We start from the raw sequence: 18,773 nt of genomic DNA, 5'->3' as shown, positions 1-18,773 counted from the left end.
ACAGAAAATGTAAAGAAACTTGTTTTTCCACTCTCTTGCTCAGAGTTAGACGTTGAATTCCATCAAACACTCTTGTCCTTACAGTAAAATAAACCTTTAACCCCTATTAGGTTAGCTTAGCTTAGCATAAAGCCAGGAAACAGGAGAAAGCTAGCCTGACTCTGTACAGAGGTATCAAAATTCTTCCTACTTGCACCTACAAAGTTCACTTGACCACACACTCTAAACGGTACGGGCAGTTTGGTTTTATGATTGAATCTTCACACAGCTAGTTGCTTCTAGTCACTGTGCTAAGCTAAATAACTATTGGTTGTACCTTCATGTGTAAAGACATGAGAGTGATATCAGTTTCTCCTCTGACTTTCAGATAAAATAATAATAATAGAACAGAACAGAATAACAGTGTTTTTTCCTTAAGTGTTGAACTGTCCCTTTTCACATTGAGGTCCTCTACTACAACAGCAGCTAAGGTATGTAGTTTCACATAAATGCAGGGCAACTACATCACAACGAACAGCTTTTAGTCTGTCCAGCAAACGTCTGTGAGATCTATACTTATCAAAAACACGACAGCCCTACAAAACTTAAATGTTCCCTTATGGAGAATGGAGGATGTTTCTGAGCACTGGGTGGTTATTGGGGGGGGGGGGGGGGTGCACATCACTTACCCTGCCAACCTCCACCAGCTTAGTGATCATGACGATGCTGAAACAATTTTCCTGCCACACCATCCTCCAGAAGTCATACAGAGTCTCCTGCTTGGGTCCTGTTGGGAAGAAATATAGAGAGAGAGAGTGTGAAAGAGAGAGAGAGAGAGAGAGAGAAATGACAGCATCAAAGCCGTGCTCTAAATCAGAGATTCCTTGCTGTTGTGAAATTTCATATCAATGCGACGTAAGTGTCCTTCCTCAACGACAGGGTACTGATCTCTCAAGATTGTGCCGTTATTGAGAATTCCAGGCAGAAGGGAAGGGGCGCTGGGTGACAAAACAACAGCAGTGGCTGATGATGAAAGCCCGAAGGACCATCAGTCACTCATTGCCATCGGTGGAGGAGACGTTTAGGAGGGGAGATACAACTTTCAAACAAGGATCACATAGGAAAGAAACGCTCAGAGAGACAAAAACACTGCTGACATCTTTTTTTCCCCCTCTCCTGCATGTTTCTCTTCTCTGTCTCACAGAGAAGGGGGGAAGAGGAGATGCTGGTGCAAGATAAGCAGGAGAGCAGACCTTGAGTGACTTTGTGACGGGAGCTCCCTAGACATCGACACTCCTTGGGTTTAAGAAACAGCAGTGTGGGAAAAATGTACGCTTGCAAGCACACGCACACACACATTCAAACACACACACACACACACACAAGCTAAGTCTGTCCACGAGTAGCAGATCTGTATTTAAGTGATAGAGGGTGAACACTCCATATGTCAATAGGATTGTAATCTCTGAATGCATTAGCTTTCGCTGTAGTTGGTAACACAGAGGCTTAACTTTGTCTTATTTCAGTGGTATGAACATAAACAAAAAAAAAATATCTTGTGATCTACATATATTCAACATATTCAACTTTTCAAAATAAAACCATCTGAGATGTAAAAAAAATAAAATGCACGTTTTGTCAGCTCTGGAAAAGAAAACAACTTTTAAAATCCTTGTTTGTTGAATGAAGGTTGGATTGATAATTTGTGACTCATTCAAGAAAGTCAGGAAATCAAACTGCTGATTTCATCAGGCACATTTGATGCCCAAGTTGCTTTTTTTTTAAATAATTATTTTTACATTACAGAGACAGGAGGGTTGAAAGTGTTGGAAACCAGGTAGAGAGAGAAAGAGTTGGGAACAACATACGAGAAAAGAGTCACAGGCCAGACTGGAACCCAGGCTACAACCTTTGACAAGCTGTAAGCTGCACTTTCAGGCAGATATCTGTTTTTTTAAATAAATAAATCCTCATCACATTAGTGCTGTTGGAGCCCGGTAACATTGGATTGGTTCCCACTTTTCCAATCAAACTCTATTTCCTGCCAACACCAAATCTTGCTGAAACATGATTGGTCAATCAAATCTACAGCTTACTCCAAAAAGGAAACCAAAGCACTTCCCATACTAAAATCACAGATTCTTCATTCATTATGTGGAATCTCTAAATCGAGGAGAGAGAGGATATAAATCAGTTTTCCATCTTTTTTAATGATTAATTCAGTAAAAACAGGAACACATCCGTCACAGGTTCATAGCCACTCTATCCAGTTGAGATGCTTTTGGACAGGGGGACAGAGCATGAGTAGGCTCATTGGCTGGATCATCATCCATTTATCACACCTCCACAAAAGGTACTCGCCATCCTGCACATACACACACATACTACAGTGTGCGGCTTGCTGGGATACTCACCCTGAGTGGCGATGAAGTGGTTGGATCGATGGTAGCCCTGAAAGAGAGAAGAGGAATGACATGCTGAGTAAGCCATCTGCACCTCAGGCACAGCTGTACGGGGGAGTGTCCTCTTGGCTCGCCCTTTTTTTCTCCCTTTCATCTCTGCATGCTGACCCACTCTATGTAACTGTAAAGCCAATTTCTTGTATTATCTTACAGGACTGTCTGACTTATTGCTGACTTCAGACCACCTCTTTGTCCTCAGGGACTCAGTGGATAGTTTGGAGCTGGTTGAGGCATCACACGGTAAACACATTTTCTTTACAAACTGCTCATATAGCTCTGGAAAATCAAATTCCTACTGTGAGACGAGCTGACTGAGCAATGACTGAATCCCTGAGAAGGTTTGATACAGTGCTGTCCCAGAAGAAGAAATCAATTTTTATTAATGGTGCAAAAAGTGCAATTCAGAGCCTTGCATAAGTAGTATCCTGCCTAAGACTTGAGCACATTTTGCAGTTTTACAATGTGGAATTCAAGGACACATTCTCGCTTTTTCCTGTTTGATTAACAAACAAGTGCAGTCCAAAGCAGGTGGTGTGCACCTGTTGGATGCACAAGCTAACCTAAAGGCCATTGGTTTCACCTAATCTCATAGTAAACAGTTTCACAATAAAGCACTCATAGCTGTTATATATATATACATATATATATATATATATATAAAATCCGCCTTAATATTCTTAATTTAAGGACTTTTGTGTTGTTCCATTGCATACAACCACAATAAAATTATTTATATTTTTACATTTTCAGTTGTAAAATTCTAATGTATGGAACACATCAATGGGGGTGACTATAAAGGCTATGAACTGTATTTTGATGATGAAATGAAATAAGCAAAATCACATCATCCCTCATAAAATATCCTCCTTCAGTTCTTACATTCATACGAAGACAAAAAGAAGAGTTTCTTACACAGGTTTTTATAATTGCACAATATCATATATATAATATAAGGTAAACTCTTAAACATATGGTGAGGAATTCTGAGATCATTTATATCAAAGCACTTGACAGCGTTTGATACAGATGAGAGACATTTTCACATGGTGAGTATGAAGTGAATATGGATGAATGACGAGATGTCACCTCTACAACCTTGTGGGGAATAAAACAGGTAAAAGACCACCTGGGGGGCTTTGAAGTGAGACATGAACACTAAAAAGACCAGCAAACTGTTGGAAGTAAGAACTCCTGGAATAAGTGCTGTGTATCTAACCTGTCGCATAGACATCACCTCGGATATGTTTTTTTTCATTCTGAAGGATGCAGCTATAAGGATAATTGATCTCTTTGATCATCTATTGACTTTCCTGTGGAGTGGCAAAGTCGGTTTAAGAATGATTCTCTAATCAAACTCTCATGCAGACCGACTCTCTGCAGATCAGTTTAATGAGGCACTGAAATAGTGGACGTGACCCTAGTGACCCTACGTTTCTCCAATGGACAAATGTAGCCTGGAGTTTATCTTGGACTGTCACATTGGTTTTCTGGGGTGGAGTGACCATATTAAGAGGAGGTGGTGGTTTTTGAGAGTGGGGGTTGGGCAGCAGGAAGAAAGAACGCTGTACAGTCAACACCCGTGGCTAATTCATTAGCGGGAGAATTTGATTATTCACCATCATGTTTATCACAGAGTGAGGTTTCTATTCATGCTGGCGGCTCACTATCACTGTTCATTTATCAAACTTAAGAAGCTAATGAGCTTGTGGCCACTTGCTTGCCCAAATATTGTGTCTAAGCTTCAAGGCAGCCACCCACCACTAACAGAGGCTGTAGCTCCAGTTAATGGGCCTGCTCTCCCAGCTCTACTGCCCATCTTCTTCTATACTTCTTTTAAGAGTTGAGCACAGAAGATTTTTATTTTGACACTCTGTTTCATTTCTTTTTAAAGTAAGAAAAATAAACACATCAATCTAACACCTTTAAGACATTTTAATGATTATGTTAGATTAGATATTGTGAGTAGAGACAGAACGGGTAATTTTATGTTCTGTCACCTCTTCAAAGATGAATGCCCCAGTCAACAAAAGCCTGGCTCTGCCCCTATGAACTGGCCAAAAAATCAAATAAATGTATAAATAGCACTAAACGGGCTCAAAAGTTGAAGCCATGAAGCCCAAAGAAAGCTAAAGGTTCTTTTTCATTTTTAGATGAAATAAAAAATATCAAAATTAACACAAACACAGCCAATACATTAAGTTCAGTAAAGAAACTTTGTTGTTAGAAAGACAGAATGATCCACTTACCGATGTGAGTGACTGCACTCTATAACTTTAAGGCTTAATTTAATTCAAATGGTGACTGTCATAATCATTCCCCATCCTGTACAGTTCTCATGAATAGAGAAATGAGCTGTTAAGACCAGAGATGTGTTTTGTATCAGGCTGTGAATAAAAATAAAATGTGCTGTTTTACGTGGGCTCTAAGGGGGATATTTTGGCTCTCAAAGCAAGCAAGTAGACATTAGAGAAACTCACCTTTTTTACAGCCACATTAGCTAAATATTTCTAAACCCGAAGTTGACGCTTGGGCAATCCATGTTAGTAACAGCTTTTTGTCTTTCAGCAAAAAATGTTGACTCAGTCCAAGTTGATGATGGATAACAAAAGTGCATCCACACAAATAAACAGGGACATGTTTGAAATGGAGATGGATGACGAGTCCTGTGAGGCCTGCTATCCACAATTCCTCTGGCTCTGTCCTAACACCATCAGCACTATCAACGCCACCACTCCTCCACTTAAGATGGTCACCATAGCAACTAAACTTCCTGAGTCTTGGCTACTTATGAGAACTAACAGAGACAGCGGGGTGCTCCACCCAGAGAGGACACATCTTCTTGTGTTCTTTTAAAATCATGACCTAAAGGGACATGTCTTACTTTTGCTAGTTTGCTAAATGTGCACAAACCTGAAACACACTGATCTTTGAGCAATTGTGGATATAGGAGAGTGGACAGAGAAGAGGGAATTGTGAAGAGAAGAAGGGGGAAAGAGCAACAATAGAGCGATGGCAAGCAGAAGAACGAGCAGTGAAGTACTTACTTCCCTGTTTATCCGAATCTACAGAGTCCAAGGTCGAGGAAGTAGGAAAGGGCAGTAGAAAAAGAAGACATATAAGCTAGTTAATGAAAGAAGCGTTTGGTAAGTAGGAGTTATGGTTACAGACTGGTTAGAAGGAAGTGTGTTTGTGTGTGTGTATTTAATATAGCAGGACTTTGCTTTATATAATGGAGCACTCGTTATGGGGAAATGTACAACCTAAGGCCATTGTTTGATTAACTGTAATCTCTTTCAATGTTTTTTTCAAATCAAACTTACTTTTGATGTTTTTCAGTCGTAAATTGGCTTTATGTTTTTTGTTTGTTTGATGAAGGAAGGTAGAAAAAGAAATCTGGCTACTTTTCTCCACATTCATTATGTTGATGACGAGAAATTGTTGTTTTCACACCGGTTTTGTAATTATAACTAAGTCTGTGTATTTCCTTGGGTTTGTAAAGTGTATAAAGGGAACACTGTAGGGCCAGGCTTTGTTAGTGAACAGGGGCTGTGGAACAAACTGCTTTTAAAGGTTAAACAGTGCAATCTAAATAGTTACTCCTTAGAGCGCCTGAAAACATGGCTTCTAATATTAAATAGTACATCACCAATTAAGATTTACACTCAGGATATTCTCACAAGAAACAGAATAGACAACTAAACACAAATCTGGCGTTAACTTCACCCGGAGAGCAACTCATCTGCCACCAGTTCTGCAAAACCTTTGGGTTCATTATCTTAGTAGCATCCACAGCACAAAGTTGTTTTTTTTATTAAAACACAGTTTTCAGCCTGAGGGACTTTACCAAACTTCATCTTCTTTTTCGAGGCCACAGAAGTTTTCGTTCAACTTTATTTAAAAAAAATAGTCAACCCTGAGATCTGTAATCAGTCTCCGACACTTTGCATTGAAGTTCTCCATTAAGCATTTCTTAAAGATAATCAATAATCATGACTTATTAATCAACTTTGAAAGTGAAAAGAAAATGTATTAGTCATTGATCCTTCATCAAGACTGTGTGTAGGTTTACATTTATCAAATTGGACTGAAATGAACATTGCAAAAGAACAAACAACCCACTAACTTTCACAGATTAAATGTGAAAAACGTGACATCAGCTTTTAAAATATGAGCCAAGCCAACCTGCTAACAAGAGTGAAAAGCGAGGGAAAGAAAATATATCTGAAGTAGAAAAAGCTTTTGTTATTGTTCCTGTACAGAAAAGAGCAAATTAAGAAGACTTAAAGGTAGGTCACAAAGTTAGAAGTTACTTTAATTTTAACATATCAGAGTGTATGTGTGTTTATAAGTACTTTTTATGGTTTGATCTTGATGTGTGACCATTCTAAACTTATTGGCATAACCCGTTCCTCTTTAGAAGTAAACTACATGTTTATCAGCATCAGCCATGCCACACTACACTGCTCTACATTTGCAACAGATCCAGAAAGCTGTCAAACAATTACAAACGTCTTCACATCTCCATACCACACAAAGCCTCCAGTAACACTCTGCTACAAAGCGACACAGGAAACACAGAGCTTGCACTTTCTCACCTCTCCTTTTTAACTACATTAATCTCTCGAGGGTGGAGAAACTTTTTTTTCATTTAACCTCTGGTTAAATAATCACAAGCTGTCCAGAATACGCTCTGCTGTGGCTGAGTAGTTACTATTCAGCATGCTGGCTCGCCCTTCTCTGGGAGTAACATCAGCGACACTGACACCGTAGTGGCCTCTGAGTGGTGTTTTCCCTCTAATGCTGGCACCTCTGAGCCCTAAACGCTAATGGAGACCCTCACAATAACTACAGTCCTGACAGCAGGCCAGGTTTTTAACGCCCTCTCCTTCTAATGAACTCTCTAAAAGCATCTCACCACTGGCCACTCTCTACAGAGAGGTAAAAGAGAGGGAAAATGCCCAGGAGTGTCAAGCATTTTGGATGACAGTTAAGACAAAAGAAGGAATCCACACCGAATTTCATGCACCTGGTTATTTATTTGTCACTGAATAACTCAAATCTAGCAGTTTCAAACATATCCATTTCCTAAATATTGAGTAAACGTCAGGATCTTTCTACCACTTATCAGACTCAAACAGGAGTGGAGACAGAGTTCCATCTTACTTAACGATAGGCGAGCAAATAAAGTAATATCAAACTGCCAGACTTCCCTAAACATAGCGCCAATAAAAAGACAACATCTGCCGACCGTGAGAGCAAATTCACACAGGTACCCAAACTCAAGGTACTATCTGGTGGTAGAGTCGTATCTCTTTTAAATGCCTGGCTCCATTTTCTTTTATTTACTTCATTGGTGCCATCTTACCCTCTTCCTCTGCTTCCTGAATAAACACAGCCTCCTCTTGTTTTTTTTTTTTTTTTTTTATGGATGGGAACAAATGGATGAGACTGTGTGAGACACATTAGCAACATAAACATGTATTTCATATGATCAGTGAGAATGTAACTGTGGAGCTGCATGTGTTGCCGACATTTAAGGTGAACAGTGGACAGGATCATCTCTTCAGCCCATCCACAGATTGAATAACATCAATCACGACTATTTCATTCAGGGGGATTAGTGCCATCTTACAAAAAGGGTTATCTCCTCTCTGAAATAATTAAATGCATTCATTGCACTCTGTTTTAATAAAAGTGATAGCAGGGTCAGTCTGGGTCAGGGATTCACTGCAGCAATTGACAACCACGGAATCTAGCCAAACACCATCAGGCAAGGTGTTTGATTGGATGAAAGCTTCCAGGTGAAAGTGGGCCAGCAGACTGGTGAGCTTACAGGAATGAGAGAGATGGACTGTAGCTATGCACTGTGGGAGGGATAGAGTGCCCTGTTTGTGGCTCATGACAACAGAGGCAGAAAGAAAGGATTACACTTACGTCAATGTAGTTAGCATTGATGTAGTCCGAGTTGGGGTCTCCCAGGAGAGGGTGGAGCTTGACTCTGTGGCGGTCATCTGAGACAGATAAGGATTTAATGAAAAGTATGTTGAAACACAAAGTTTTCAGATAATTTTCAATGTTCATAATGGAAGAAATGGATTATGACTTACATCCTAACAAGGTATCATTCCTCCCTTTGGTTTTGTCCTTCTTCTTTGTGCAGTCCCAGCCATCGAAGAAACTCTGTTAAGAGAAAACGAGACTCTGGTGAATACTTTAAATTCAGGATTTTCCATATTAAACCATTGAAATGCGTGTTTTGTGCGATGATATCTTTTAATGGATATCATCAGAAAAACTAGTGATTACTTCTCCAAAACACTGCTTAAGAGATAAAAAGCCAATGTATTCTACACAAAGGTTTGTTGGCTATGCATGATATGTCATACCCAATTCAAAGCAAGGGAGATAAAAAGTTGAGCCACTGTTTAAAAGAATCAAACACATATGTTAGCTTAGCAGCATAACAGGGGTAGGCCTTTGTAACAACAAAGAGTTCTTTCACTTTTACTTAATGTACTTTTAACACCTAGCTCTACACTGGCACACAAGGACATCAGCTCTTTTTGTGTCTTTTACATGATTGGATTGTCGACTTTTATGAAGTCCCATAATCACTCCTTTACACTTTTTTTCTTGAAAACATTCCCCTGGAATATTTACAATTCTGGCTGTTTGACACCAACTCCTTGAACTAAGGTAAGCTGCTGGTAATCAGGGTGATTTTTTTTGGCTTTTTGTGCCTTTATTTGAGAGATAGGACAGTGGAGAGAATCAGGGAGAGAGAGAGAGTGGGGAATGACATGCGGAAAAAGAGGTACAAGTTGGATTTGACCTGGGTCACCCACTTGGAGGACCACAGCCTCCATACACGGGGTGTGCGCACCACCCACTGTGCCACCAGCGCCCCAAGGTATCGATGTTACAATTCACTTAGCAGACGCTTTCATCCAAAGCGATGTACATCAGAGAGTAAGTACAACACTAATTCATTCATACACCGCCACCAAAGCAGCGGGAGCAATGCAGGGTTAAGTGTCTTGCCCAAGGACACATCGGACATGTTGCTCAGCTGGGGATCGAACCCTCGACCTTCAAATGAGAACAGAAATAAAAAAAACACAAAAATCTATTTGTTAGCCTCTAGCCTGATGTTTGATGTGTTGCAGGATGAGATGAAATGTACACCTTAACTGTAGGCTAACCTTCAACAGAATGGAACTCTTTTGTAACTCCCTAAATGTTTTGACTACACTTATTACTGTGTGTTGAGCTCCCTGGTCTGTAGTAGGAAGGCAGAGAAACTTTGTACCACCTGATTCTGGATGCCCGCTCAGCTGTACTATAACACATCAGACTCAGTAAAATGTCTTCTCATTCCCCATCATATACCTGTCTGCATTATTGCACTTTCTAGCACTTTCTCCCCTACATGCCTCATAAGCTACTTTAAGGCATCCACTGTTGGGCTAAATTAAGCCTGCAAATAAGAAATAAGATTAGAAATCCCCCACACACACCCATACACACACATCCATACCAGTCTACCCCCTGTGGTTTGAAGCCACAGGGGGACATTTGGGGAGACTCTGCCCAAGTCTGCATGCTGAGCAGGGGATTACAACACAGTTCTCCCCACAGAGAGCCAAAAACCAGCCAAATCCTGCCTTGTATTACATCCTACTGCTCATTTTTCCTTCCTCCTTCTTTGGATAGCAATCTTGCTCTGAATCCCTTGTTCGCTTTACTTCCTTCCAACTCTCTTCATTACTTCTCTCCCTGACCTGATGGCTCTTCTTCCCTTTCATTTTTGACACAAGACCTTTGAGCTCTTTTGCTTTCTGTGCTCTCACCACTCCTCTGCAGAGCCCTCTGGAGAGGAGAGGAGCAGGGAACAACACTGTGTGTGTGTGTGTCAGTATATTGAAGGGGAGAGAAAGGAATCAACATAGACCTGTGGAACATCGATTAGAAACCCTCATTGGAGGGGATCAGCAAGTTTGGTTGGTGAAGAGAATCATATAAAATGAGTAAAATGAGATGAAGGAAATAATGTTGGAGCTAGACTCTTGATATTCTAACATCATAATGTACTATCAACATCCAATGAGATTTTAACGTGTAAATAATTCATTTCCTCACAAGAAAAATAAATAATATAATAAAAATAGTTTCTAAAAGTGATGGCATTTGAATTGTGAATTCCATTCAATGAAAATCCAATCAGAGATTTCCAATGAATAATGTTGAAAATGTAGGGAAAATGAAACATCTAACTAAGAATATAAATAACAAGCCTGACTAATGATAACAAAAAAGCACAGTCATTCAGTAGCTTCCTGCTGTTACTAAACTTTGTATCAAAGAGGTCACCTTCACAGATAACCTAACCCTCTAGGTGCGAAGTGGTACTTTGAAAGTTTGAGTCGTCCGGTAAATCTCTGATGTTGTTTACTTGTACATTTCCACAGTGGGGATATGACTGCAGTGACAGCAGCTGCCACACATACAAACCCCTTTACAACTCGCTGTAAATTTTTGATCAGTTTTACACAACATAGATATTCTTTTGGGAAATAAAAACCTATACCTGCCAGGGGAGTGTAATATGATACTGCTCATCATCTTCACTTATAATGGAGATAGACACTCCATCAAAACACATACTCTAGCACAAAGAGTAAAAAAAACAACAACAGAGGTGTGTATTGATTTTTTCAGTTGAGTGTGTTTTGCCCGTGAGGGACAGTTTAATGAGTCTAGAAGCAAGAGTTCCAGAGGGGAAAACCGTGAACCAGAGACAAAAGATGTTTTCTCTTTTTCATGAATGCTACAGGCTGTAGGTGACCGGGATGGAGTCCTCCCTGGGGTGTGAACACAAGTCTAAGCCGCAATTGTTTCACTGAGGCTGGTATTCTGAGATCTGGGCTCTTCATTTTGTGACCTGAAATGTCCCATTAGAAGTAGAAGCTGCTGCAACAATAACAAGAGGGGGATAAGCATTGTTCTGCAAAACAAAGCAATCCTGTACTTAAGAGTTCAATTCAGAAGTAAAACATTGGTGCAAAAAAAAAAAAAAACAACTATCCAAGCAGTTTTCTGCCAATCAAAGAAAACTGCATTTGTGGGGTAAGCTGATTTTGAACAATTTCTGCTAAGTACCTGTACAACATCTTGGCCAACCTAAAAACACATCGGTTTTAAACTGCAAATGTCTGAACTATATAGCATCTGGAAACAATGGCTAATTTGGGGGCTTCCTGTGTAGCTAGTAGTGGGCCCAGACTTCCTGTTCCATGCACCTTCCAAGACATTTGAAAAGGAGAGCAGAATTCATGCTGAGAGTTGATTGTTTCAATCTCCACATTGACTCCTGCTCGTTAGTGGAGAATTTATTTTTATTTTTAACCACTTCATAGAAGAACATTTTAGACACCATATATAATCCCCTTTTGTCAACAGAATCTGCATTTGTATGCATTCAAATCGAGAATATGTTAGAGGCTTATCATAAGCTTTTAGTCTGAGCTACTACTAACACTATTAATACTGTTCACTAAGAGCCAATACATCTGTTTTGGAAATAAGCAGGAAAATTATGAAGCTTGAATTGTTCATCCGAAATATATCTGAAAAAACATCAAGTATTCCGAAGGTGAAGAAGAGATGCTATGCTTCACAGTCTGATGGTTACCTTTGGGAATTATAGCTTTCACATTGTTTCTTACATTGGACAGGATGGTAAATACTAACATTTTCATGGGGGTGGTAACAGGGCACGGGATCCAAGAGCTCTCTTTCTCCACAATCTTTCCTTTGCACCCTGTCATCTCCCTTCTCTTTCCACTCAACCTCCCTGGACTCACCTTTCTCTTTCCTACCTGACAGTCTCTTAGCAGTGGACAGGTGACTCACAAAGCTGGAAAACCTCCAGAGATGTTTAACCTTATCAGGCCTGCCATCATGACAGAGGTCTTTTGAGGAAATGAGGATGATTTATTGATGTATGCAGCAACTGTGGGATTTAGAAGCCCACTCATTTTTTTACAGGGTTTGTTTGTCTGTTTATTTGGATCCCCATTAGCTTTGCATAGCTAGACATTATTCTTCCTGGGATCCGCATTTTATAATGTAGTGTTGTAGTACTCAAAATCAATGTTGATCTCGAGACCACTTTTTAAAGGTCTAGGTCTCGGAATCGAAAGCATTTTTTACTCAGTCTTGTCTCTGCCTCAGACTGGACGGACTGCAAGTCATTACTGTGATTTGAAGGAAAACACCCCTTTCTAAAACAACAAATAACTTAAATTCATTCATAATTTGATTTGTATCCCCCGGTTACAGCCACAATCCTCCCGGTGTTAGGGTCTAAGTGAGCTGCACTATTTATGGTCTCGGTCTTGACTATAACACTATGACACTGAGTCAATACAATTTACACATTAACATTTTTTATCACAACATCACACAACCTGTAGCACATCCACAATAAATTATAATAATAGTTATAAAAACAATTGAAATAAATGAACAGAAGCTCAAAGAACAGACAATACAAAGGCTCCATCTGAATCAACAGCATCTAAAAGATAAACAGGTTCACACTAAAGTTCCATAGTACCAACAGACTACAAAGACTCAGTACTAACTACTGAAGTTTCTCTGTAGGTAATGATGTTTAAGTGGGGTGGTTACGAGAGGGCACAAATGATGTCAGAGGGAGATTGATGATCTCCACACCAATCTGGCAAGAACCATTCCAGCTAACATGGCCTCTCTAAGATAGCAGTTATCCACAATGTGTAGTAATAAGGCAACATCCTTCTTACCGCTGACTCACAGCCAATAAAGGTATCTGAAGTACTCCATTTTTAGGCACTTAATCAATCTTATTTAGATGGGACAAACAGCTTTTGTTAAATATGAGTTTCTAACCCCTCTCCCCTTGGATTTGTCTTGATATGTTTGGAGTATTGTCACGATGCGGTATGAGAAGAAAAACGTGTCCATCTTGAAGAAGCTCTATACACATTTTTATTGGGTTGTCTTTATTCTTATTTTGTACCTTGGTCAATCACTCACACAGTAGTTTCTACAAGATATACTGGAAGTTGTCTTCTAAATCCACCAAGAGGATTAGCAATCTTAGGTGACATGCCAGTTATCTAGGAAAGGTGTTAAGGTGATCCACCCTTCTGCCAAGAGGAGCACAGGATTGGCACTTCTTCTTGTATGTGGGGGCATCAGCCTGTTCTTTCACATTTTACCTGTTAACCTTCCTCTACAAGCTCAAACATTTCCAGACTCTTAAAGCACAAACTGGAAAAACAGAGGGTTTGTCGTTTGGATTGAAAACTTCACCAAACAGTCCTTCCATCCCCTAACAAGGTTGCTAATTAAGGCCGGCCAATCTTCCTGAGCAAAGCCTGAGTTCCAACCTCTCTTCCTCTCTGGCGCACCAAGTAGAGCTGCGTCATCTATAACAATGCTTTAACTTCTTTAGGCCCTACACCAGCAGGCTGGTGACCTGCTAGCTTTCGCTGCTGTGTTAGCAGTACTAAGGTTAACCAGACATGGAAGTACATCAGTGCAAGCAATTGTACTGGACCATATGGTGTTCCATAGAGCACAGTTTTGTCTTTGCTGCAACCTTCCCTAAGGGCAACAAGCTCTGTACAGAAGATGAAATAATCAGATCCCAGAGTAAGAGGTTGAAATAGTGTTTTTTTTCCCCATGGCAGTTGGCCTCATGAGGGCAAGGAGTTCAACTTATTTATGGGAACTTGGAGTTGTGCCACTGCCTTTACACACTAAGAGGAGAGCTTTTGGCAACTGATAAAGAAGGCCACAGGTCAAAGCTTTACAGGACTACTGGTATACTGGATTGGGAGACTTCAGGATAGATCTCAAATATGGTTCAGAGGTCACTGAGCTGCTTCTTTGACTATAGCCCAATAGGTAATGGTTTGATTGTTATTTAAAGGCAGGGTTGGTAATTTTCGGAAACTGGCATGATTTTGAAAGTAGCATTCCCTCAGTGATCCGTCTACACCCCTTCCATCCCCTCTGTACTCCCTATAAAGCCACGGCACTCACTTATCGGACCTAAGCTCAACGCTTACATTGTGTAGAAACTAAATCGAGCAGTTCATCAAATGGGTACCTCGTGGCAGACATTGGTCAAAGTTTTAACAGGCTTACAACTGCTACAATTGACGGATTTTCTTCGTTCCTTTTTCAGAGCACATGAATTATTAATTTCCGTCAGGACCTGAAAACAATTTCAACCAAAATCTTAAATTGTGTACTTTAAATTGTTAAAGTGTATCTGGAGAAAAGTACCAACCCTTCCATTAATAAAAAGAAGGCCATTATCAATTGACATACCGAGGTGTTCCAATGAAGACTGTGACCTGATGCAACATCGATAAAAGCAGCCAGAGCTGCTTCAATTGTAATGTCTTTGACTACATTTCAACAGCACTTCTAAAATGCTCTTCTCCTCTACCAAGGTTCTGCAACAACAGTTCCCACGTGATGTTTGTGTTTCCACAAATACTACACAGAACACTATAGAAAACAAACTTCACAGGAAGTGGGAGAAAACATGCCGCAAATATTTCTCTTCCCATGAGAACTAAGATGCTATACATCACTCACAAGCTCAGTATAGAAACAAATCAAACTTATATAGGTATAGGTTACATAAACATGACAGTAACTAGACCACTTTCACTTGCAGCTTTCAAGAGCCTTCATCTGTGATATTGGATTCCCTTGGGTATGCCTGCAGTTTCAGTGTATTTTCCTCTAGTTATCTCACTCGCTGCAGCACATTTACCAGAAAAATAGACCAATTATAATCATGTTGAATTCATAGTGCAGATTGGTCATTGTAGAATATGAGGCCAGCGTAAACGCAGGCATCTTACCCAACAATGTTCTTCAGATCAATGCTGCTCTGAAATCTCTTTAATAATAGTCAAAAGTACTTGACACCGGTTCATGCTCATTTCAAATTGTCTGAGTAAAGTGTGATAGTCGTCACTGTTGTCAGAGAGTAAGTGAGTAGTGTAATGGCGCCCTCTCACCTCATACTCCTGCTTGAAGCCGTAACCCTCAGCGGTCTTCATCTGGTTGATGTGCTGGAGAAGGTCAGCCACTCGTACGGCAGGGTGAAGCTGTCCTGTGTGGTAGGGCGAGCCTTTACGTCCACACTGGTGCCTTGGGGAGCCTCCCAGCAGGCTGCTGGCCTCATTCACTGAACTACGAGCGTCACCTGCACCACACATGGACAAATGAGTGATTTCTGAATGACTCAGGCTAAAACATTTAATGTGAAAGAAACGAAAATAAACTTGACTTAATTGTATATTGTATATCTATATAAAAATGTAATTATCACCAGGTGAACGGAACATTAAATGGAAGGGAAAGCGTTCATTGAAGTCTGAAAAGACTCCAGGTCAATTGCAATGTGAGAGCTCAAATGAAATGTGTTTTCTGGTTTCACGGGGGATTTTTTGGCACAGATTTGACAAGATTTTGCAGATACATCATCTAAATTAGCGGGTTCTTCTTTTTCGTTTGACTGAAAGCAGAACTGTTTTAAAGGGGTGAAGTTACATTTGGATTAGATACCAGTGCAGATGCCTTTGTGTCCATCTGAAAATGAGTTGGGGTAAGGTGACTTCACGTGCTGTTATGGCAGTTGGCTTGTTTTTACCGCGCTAATTCATTTTTTGGGTTACCGCGATAGCTTTAAAATCAATCCACCTGAAGTGTTTACCCATAAGGGTCATGAGCTTTTAAACCAGACTAAAAAACATGTTTGTTTCTTTAAAAACTGGATGTGACTTCTGCAGCCAGCCTCATTCAGAAACTCGATGAATTACAGGATTTTGCACTTCTGCACTGGCTTAATTTTTGCTACTTCATACTGACACATACGGCAAAGTAAATGCTACGTTGATAACGTTTGTCTAGGCAAAAAGTCTTCATTACAGATCTTACATAGACTTGACAGCAGCCCTGTCTCGGTTGACAAGTGAAGCAGACCAAGATCAGTACCAACTTTAGAGTAAACACATCTGTCTTTCCTTCTCAGTGAGACTGACAACTGAAGAAGAGAGCTCAAGATAAAATAAAGTGACATATCATCTCTTTTGATTCATTCAAATATGTTACCGCACAACTCTCACTATTTTGCCATCTTGATAGATTCAGTGAACAGCTGAGAGTAAGTCAAAGCACAGACTGTTTATTTTTCGTACAGCATGATAACCATCTTCCAGAATGATTCAGATTTGTATGGAGTGAATGAGTGACAGTCAGCAATACTACAATGTAAGCGAGTTGTGGAGGGTTCGTGTGCACTGTACTGTATGTGTAATTCTTAGTGCATTTGTCTTACTTCGTGTGCCACAGGTGTGAGCATCCATGAAGGAAAGAGCCATTCTTTCATCCTCCTGGAGGGTGCTCTGGTCTGTGAAACTGCGCTCCATGGAGCCCAAATGGCTCTTCTCCTGCCGATAGGTAATGGGTGTCTTATTCATGTTCACTTGTTTCCTTTAGGTGGATAAAGAAGATGGAAGAAGGGGATTGCAGTGAAGGATGGATTGTAAAAGAGAGATAGAGAGAAAGAAGAAGAGAAGAAAACTGTTATTTGTTGTAAAGAGGTAAATATTCAGAGATAAAGTGAATAAATAGTTTGAAAGGAGACCAACTGCTTCACGTCTTCCTTCATAAACTTATGATTGACAGCCAAAGCACGGCATGTATATGATGGATCACAGATCGATGGAAAAGCAAAGTCACTTACGGATAATAAGAGTAGTAGTCCCTTCTGGCAAGAGTGCAGGAGAGGCAGAAAACAAAAAAGTCAAGAGAAAGAAGAGATGTAAGATGAAAGCAATGTCAGCTGAGCGCAGAATGCATTGATCACAGTGAAAATGAGACGCATCCTCCTATGTGCTCGCCTGTGCAGGCGGCCATATGACACGTGCGTTTTACCGAGCAGCTGCTGACAGACCAAACCAAAGAGCGGTAGAAGAAGAAGAAGAAGAAGAAGAAAAAAACCCTTCTCTGTCTATTAAATATCTCAATGCAACACTTCAAGGACTGGACCACTGGGTTTGTCACAGCAAATGTATCAATCGATTCTCTCAGAGTGATCTTCATGGTGGCTTAGTCGTGGAACTCTGGCTACTGTGCAGAGCAGGTGGAGACCCTTGAAATCAACATTATTCAATATAAGCCTTGATCCTGTGTCAACCTTTTAATATTGATTGCAGGGGCCCTGAGAAACTTCCCATTTGACATGGCAGGTTCTTTAGATTAAAATAAATCTCACATAAGTAGAGCAGGTACAGCCCTATTTGAGACTTAAACTCCGGCTGCTAAATAACTGCCGAGCCAGAGAGGTAGATGATCTCCAGAAGACCTGTGGGATCATTGGCTGATAATCTCTAAAAGCACACCTTTTCCCTCCTAATTAGCATCTTATTTAAGGGTCAGGTCTCTGCTCAGTGTGCGTAATTAAGTGGTTAATTGAATTCCATCCGCCTCTAATTAAATACTTCACAGTCAGATGGGCTCTGCAGATGAGAGTTGTTTTGTCCCTCTGGTGAATCATGAGGGAATGAATACAATGCAGCTCTGGCTGTCTGTCCAGCTTCTCCCCTAAACAAGCGTGACCTTTTCCAAAAGTTTAGCAAGCATAAAAAACTGATTACTGAACTGTTTGGAACAAAACATACAGAGAAAAACAATGTGGAAGATGTGGTGGGTTTGTGCATAATGAGGCATGTTTTGTGCTCCTTGTTTATCAGCAGACGTTTACCCTTTCTTAATGATGATGATGACGGCACCCAGCAGGAGGATGAGGACTATCAGTCCGCCGGCACACACCCCGAGAATCAGACCCATCTCCTCAGAGTGTTGGGACACCTCCAGAGCCTTACGGTGATCTTTGCAGGCCGCTGGAAACAAACAGCAAATACACATTTTAACAGACACACTGAAAATGCTGAACATAGAGGATTGAGGTGTCAAAGAAATGATTCACAGGAAGGCTATAAAGGAAAATAATTGAAAATTCTCAGCCTTGAAAAACTTATCACTCATGCCCATAAAACTCTCTTCTTTACAAATGCAGAGTTTTCACACAACAATGCAGACATTCACACTGCTTACCTACGCTAGTGTGAGGAGAGAGCCTGAATTATAATCGTCTACTAGTTGCCAACGACATATGCTCGGACTGACAAAATGATCGACTGGCATGCAGCATGAAAGTTTGTTGGTCCGTCCGAAAGCTTTTTGAATGGCTATAAC

The 18,773-nt window shown here is 40.4% G+C and overlaps 1 protein-coding gene across 7 annotated transcripts in view; it reads right to left on the bottom strand.

The window, feature by feature from the left end:
* ptprub (protein tyrosine phosphatase receptor type Ub) overlaps nt 1-18,773 on the bottom strand; it is a 154,144-nt gene that overhangs the window by 15,231 nt on the left and 120,140 nt on the right. For 2 of the 7 annotated variants that reach the window (XM_061050887.1, XM_061050888.1), the window contains exons 14-22: nt 18,280-18,418; nt 17,260-17,283; nt 16,852-17,006; nt 15,530-15,717; nt 8,549-8,621; nt 8,376-8,452; nt 5,486-5,503; nt 2,394-2,430; nt 669-766 (exon numbers count right to left, since the gene is read on the bottom strand). In XM_061050887.1, coding sequence (XP_060906870.1) covers nt 669-766; nt 2,394-2,430; nt 5,486-5,503; nt 8,376-8,452; nt 8,549-8,621; nt 15,530-15,717; nt 16,852-17,006; nt 17,260-17,283; nt 18,280-18,418 — 809 coding nt within the window. The remainder of the gene's footprint in view (nt 1-668; nt 767-2,393; nt 2,431-5,485; nt 5,504-8,375; nt 8,453-8,548; nt 8,622-15,529; nt 15,718-16,851; nt 17,007-17,259; nt 17,284-18,279; nt 18,419-18,773) is intronic. The other 5 variants (XM_061050889.1, XM_061050890.1, XM_061050892.1 and 2 more) reach the window with 3 other exon arrangements.

This window comes from Labrus mixtus, chromosome 11, assembly GCF_963584025.1.
Source record: "Labrus mixtus chromosome 11, fLabMix1.1, whole genome shotgun sequence".
NCBI classification, from domain to species: domain Eukaryota; kingdom Metazoa; phylum Chordata; class Actinopteri; order Labriformes; family Labridae; genus Labrus; species Labrus mixtus.
Note: the sequence above shows the minus strand (reverse complement) of the source record. Positions and strands in the feature narration are given on the sequence as shown.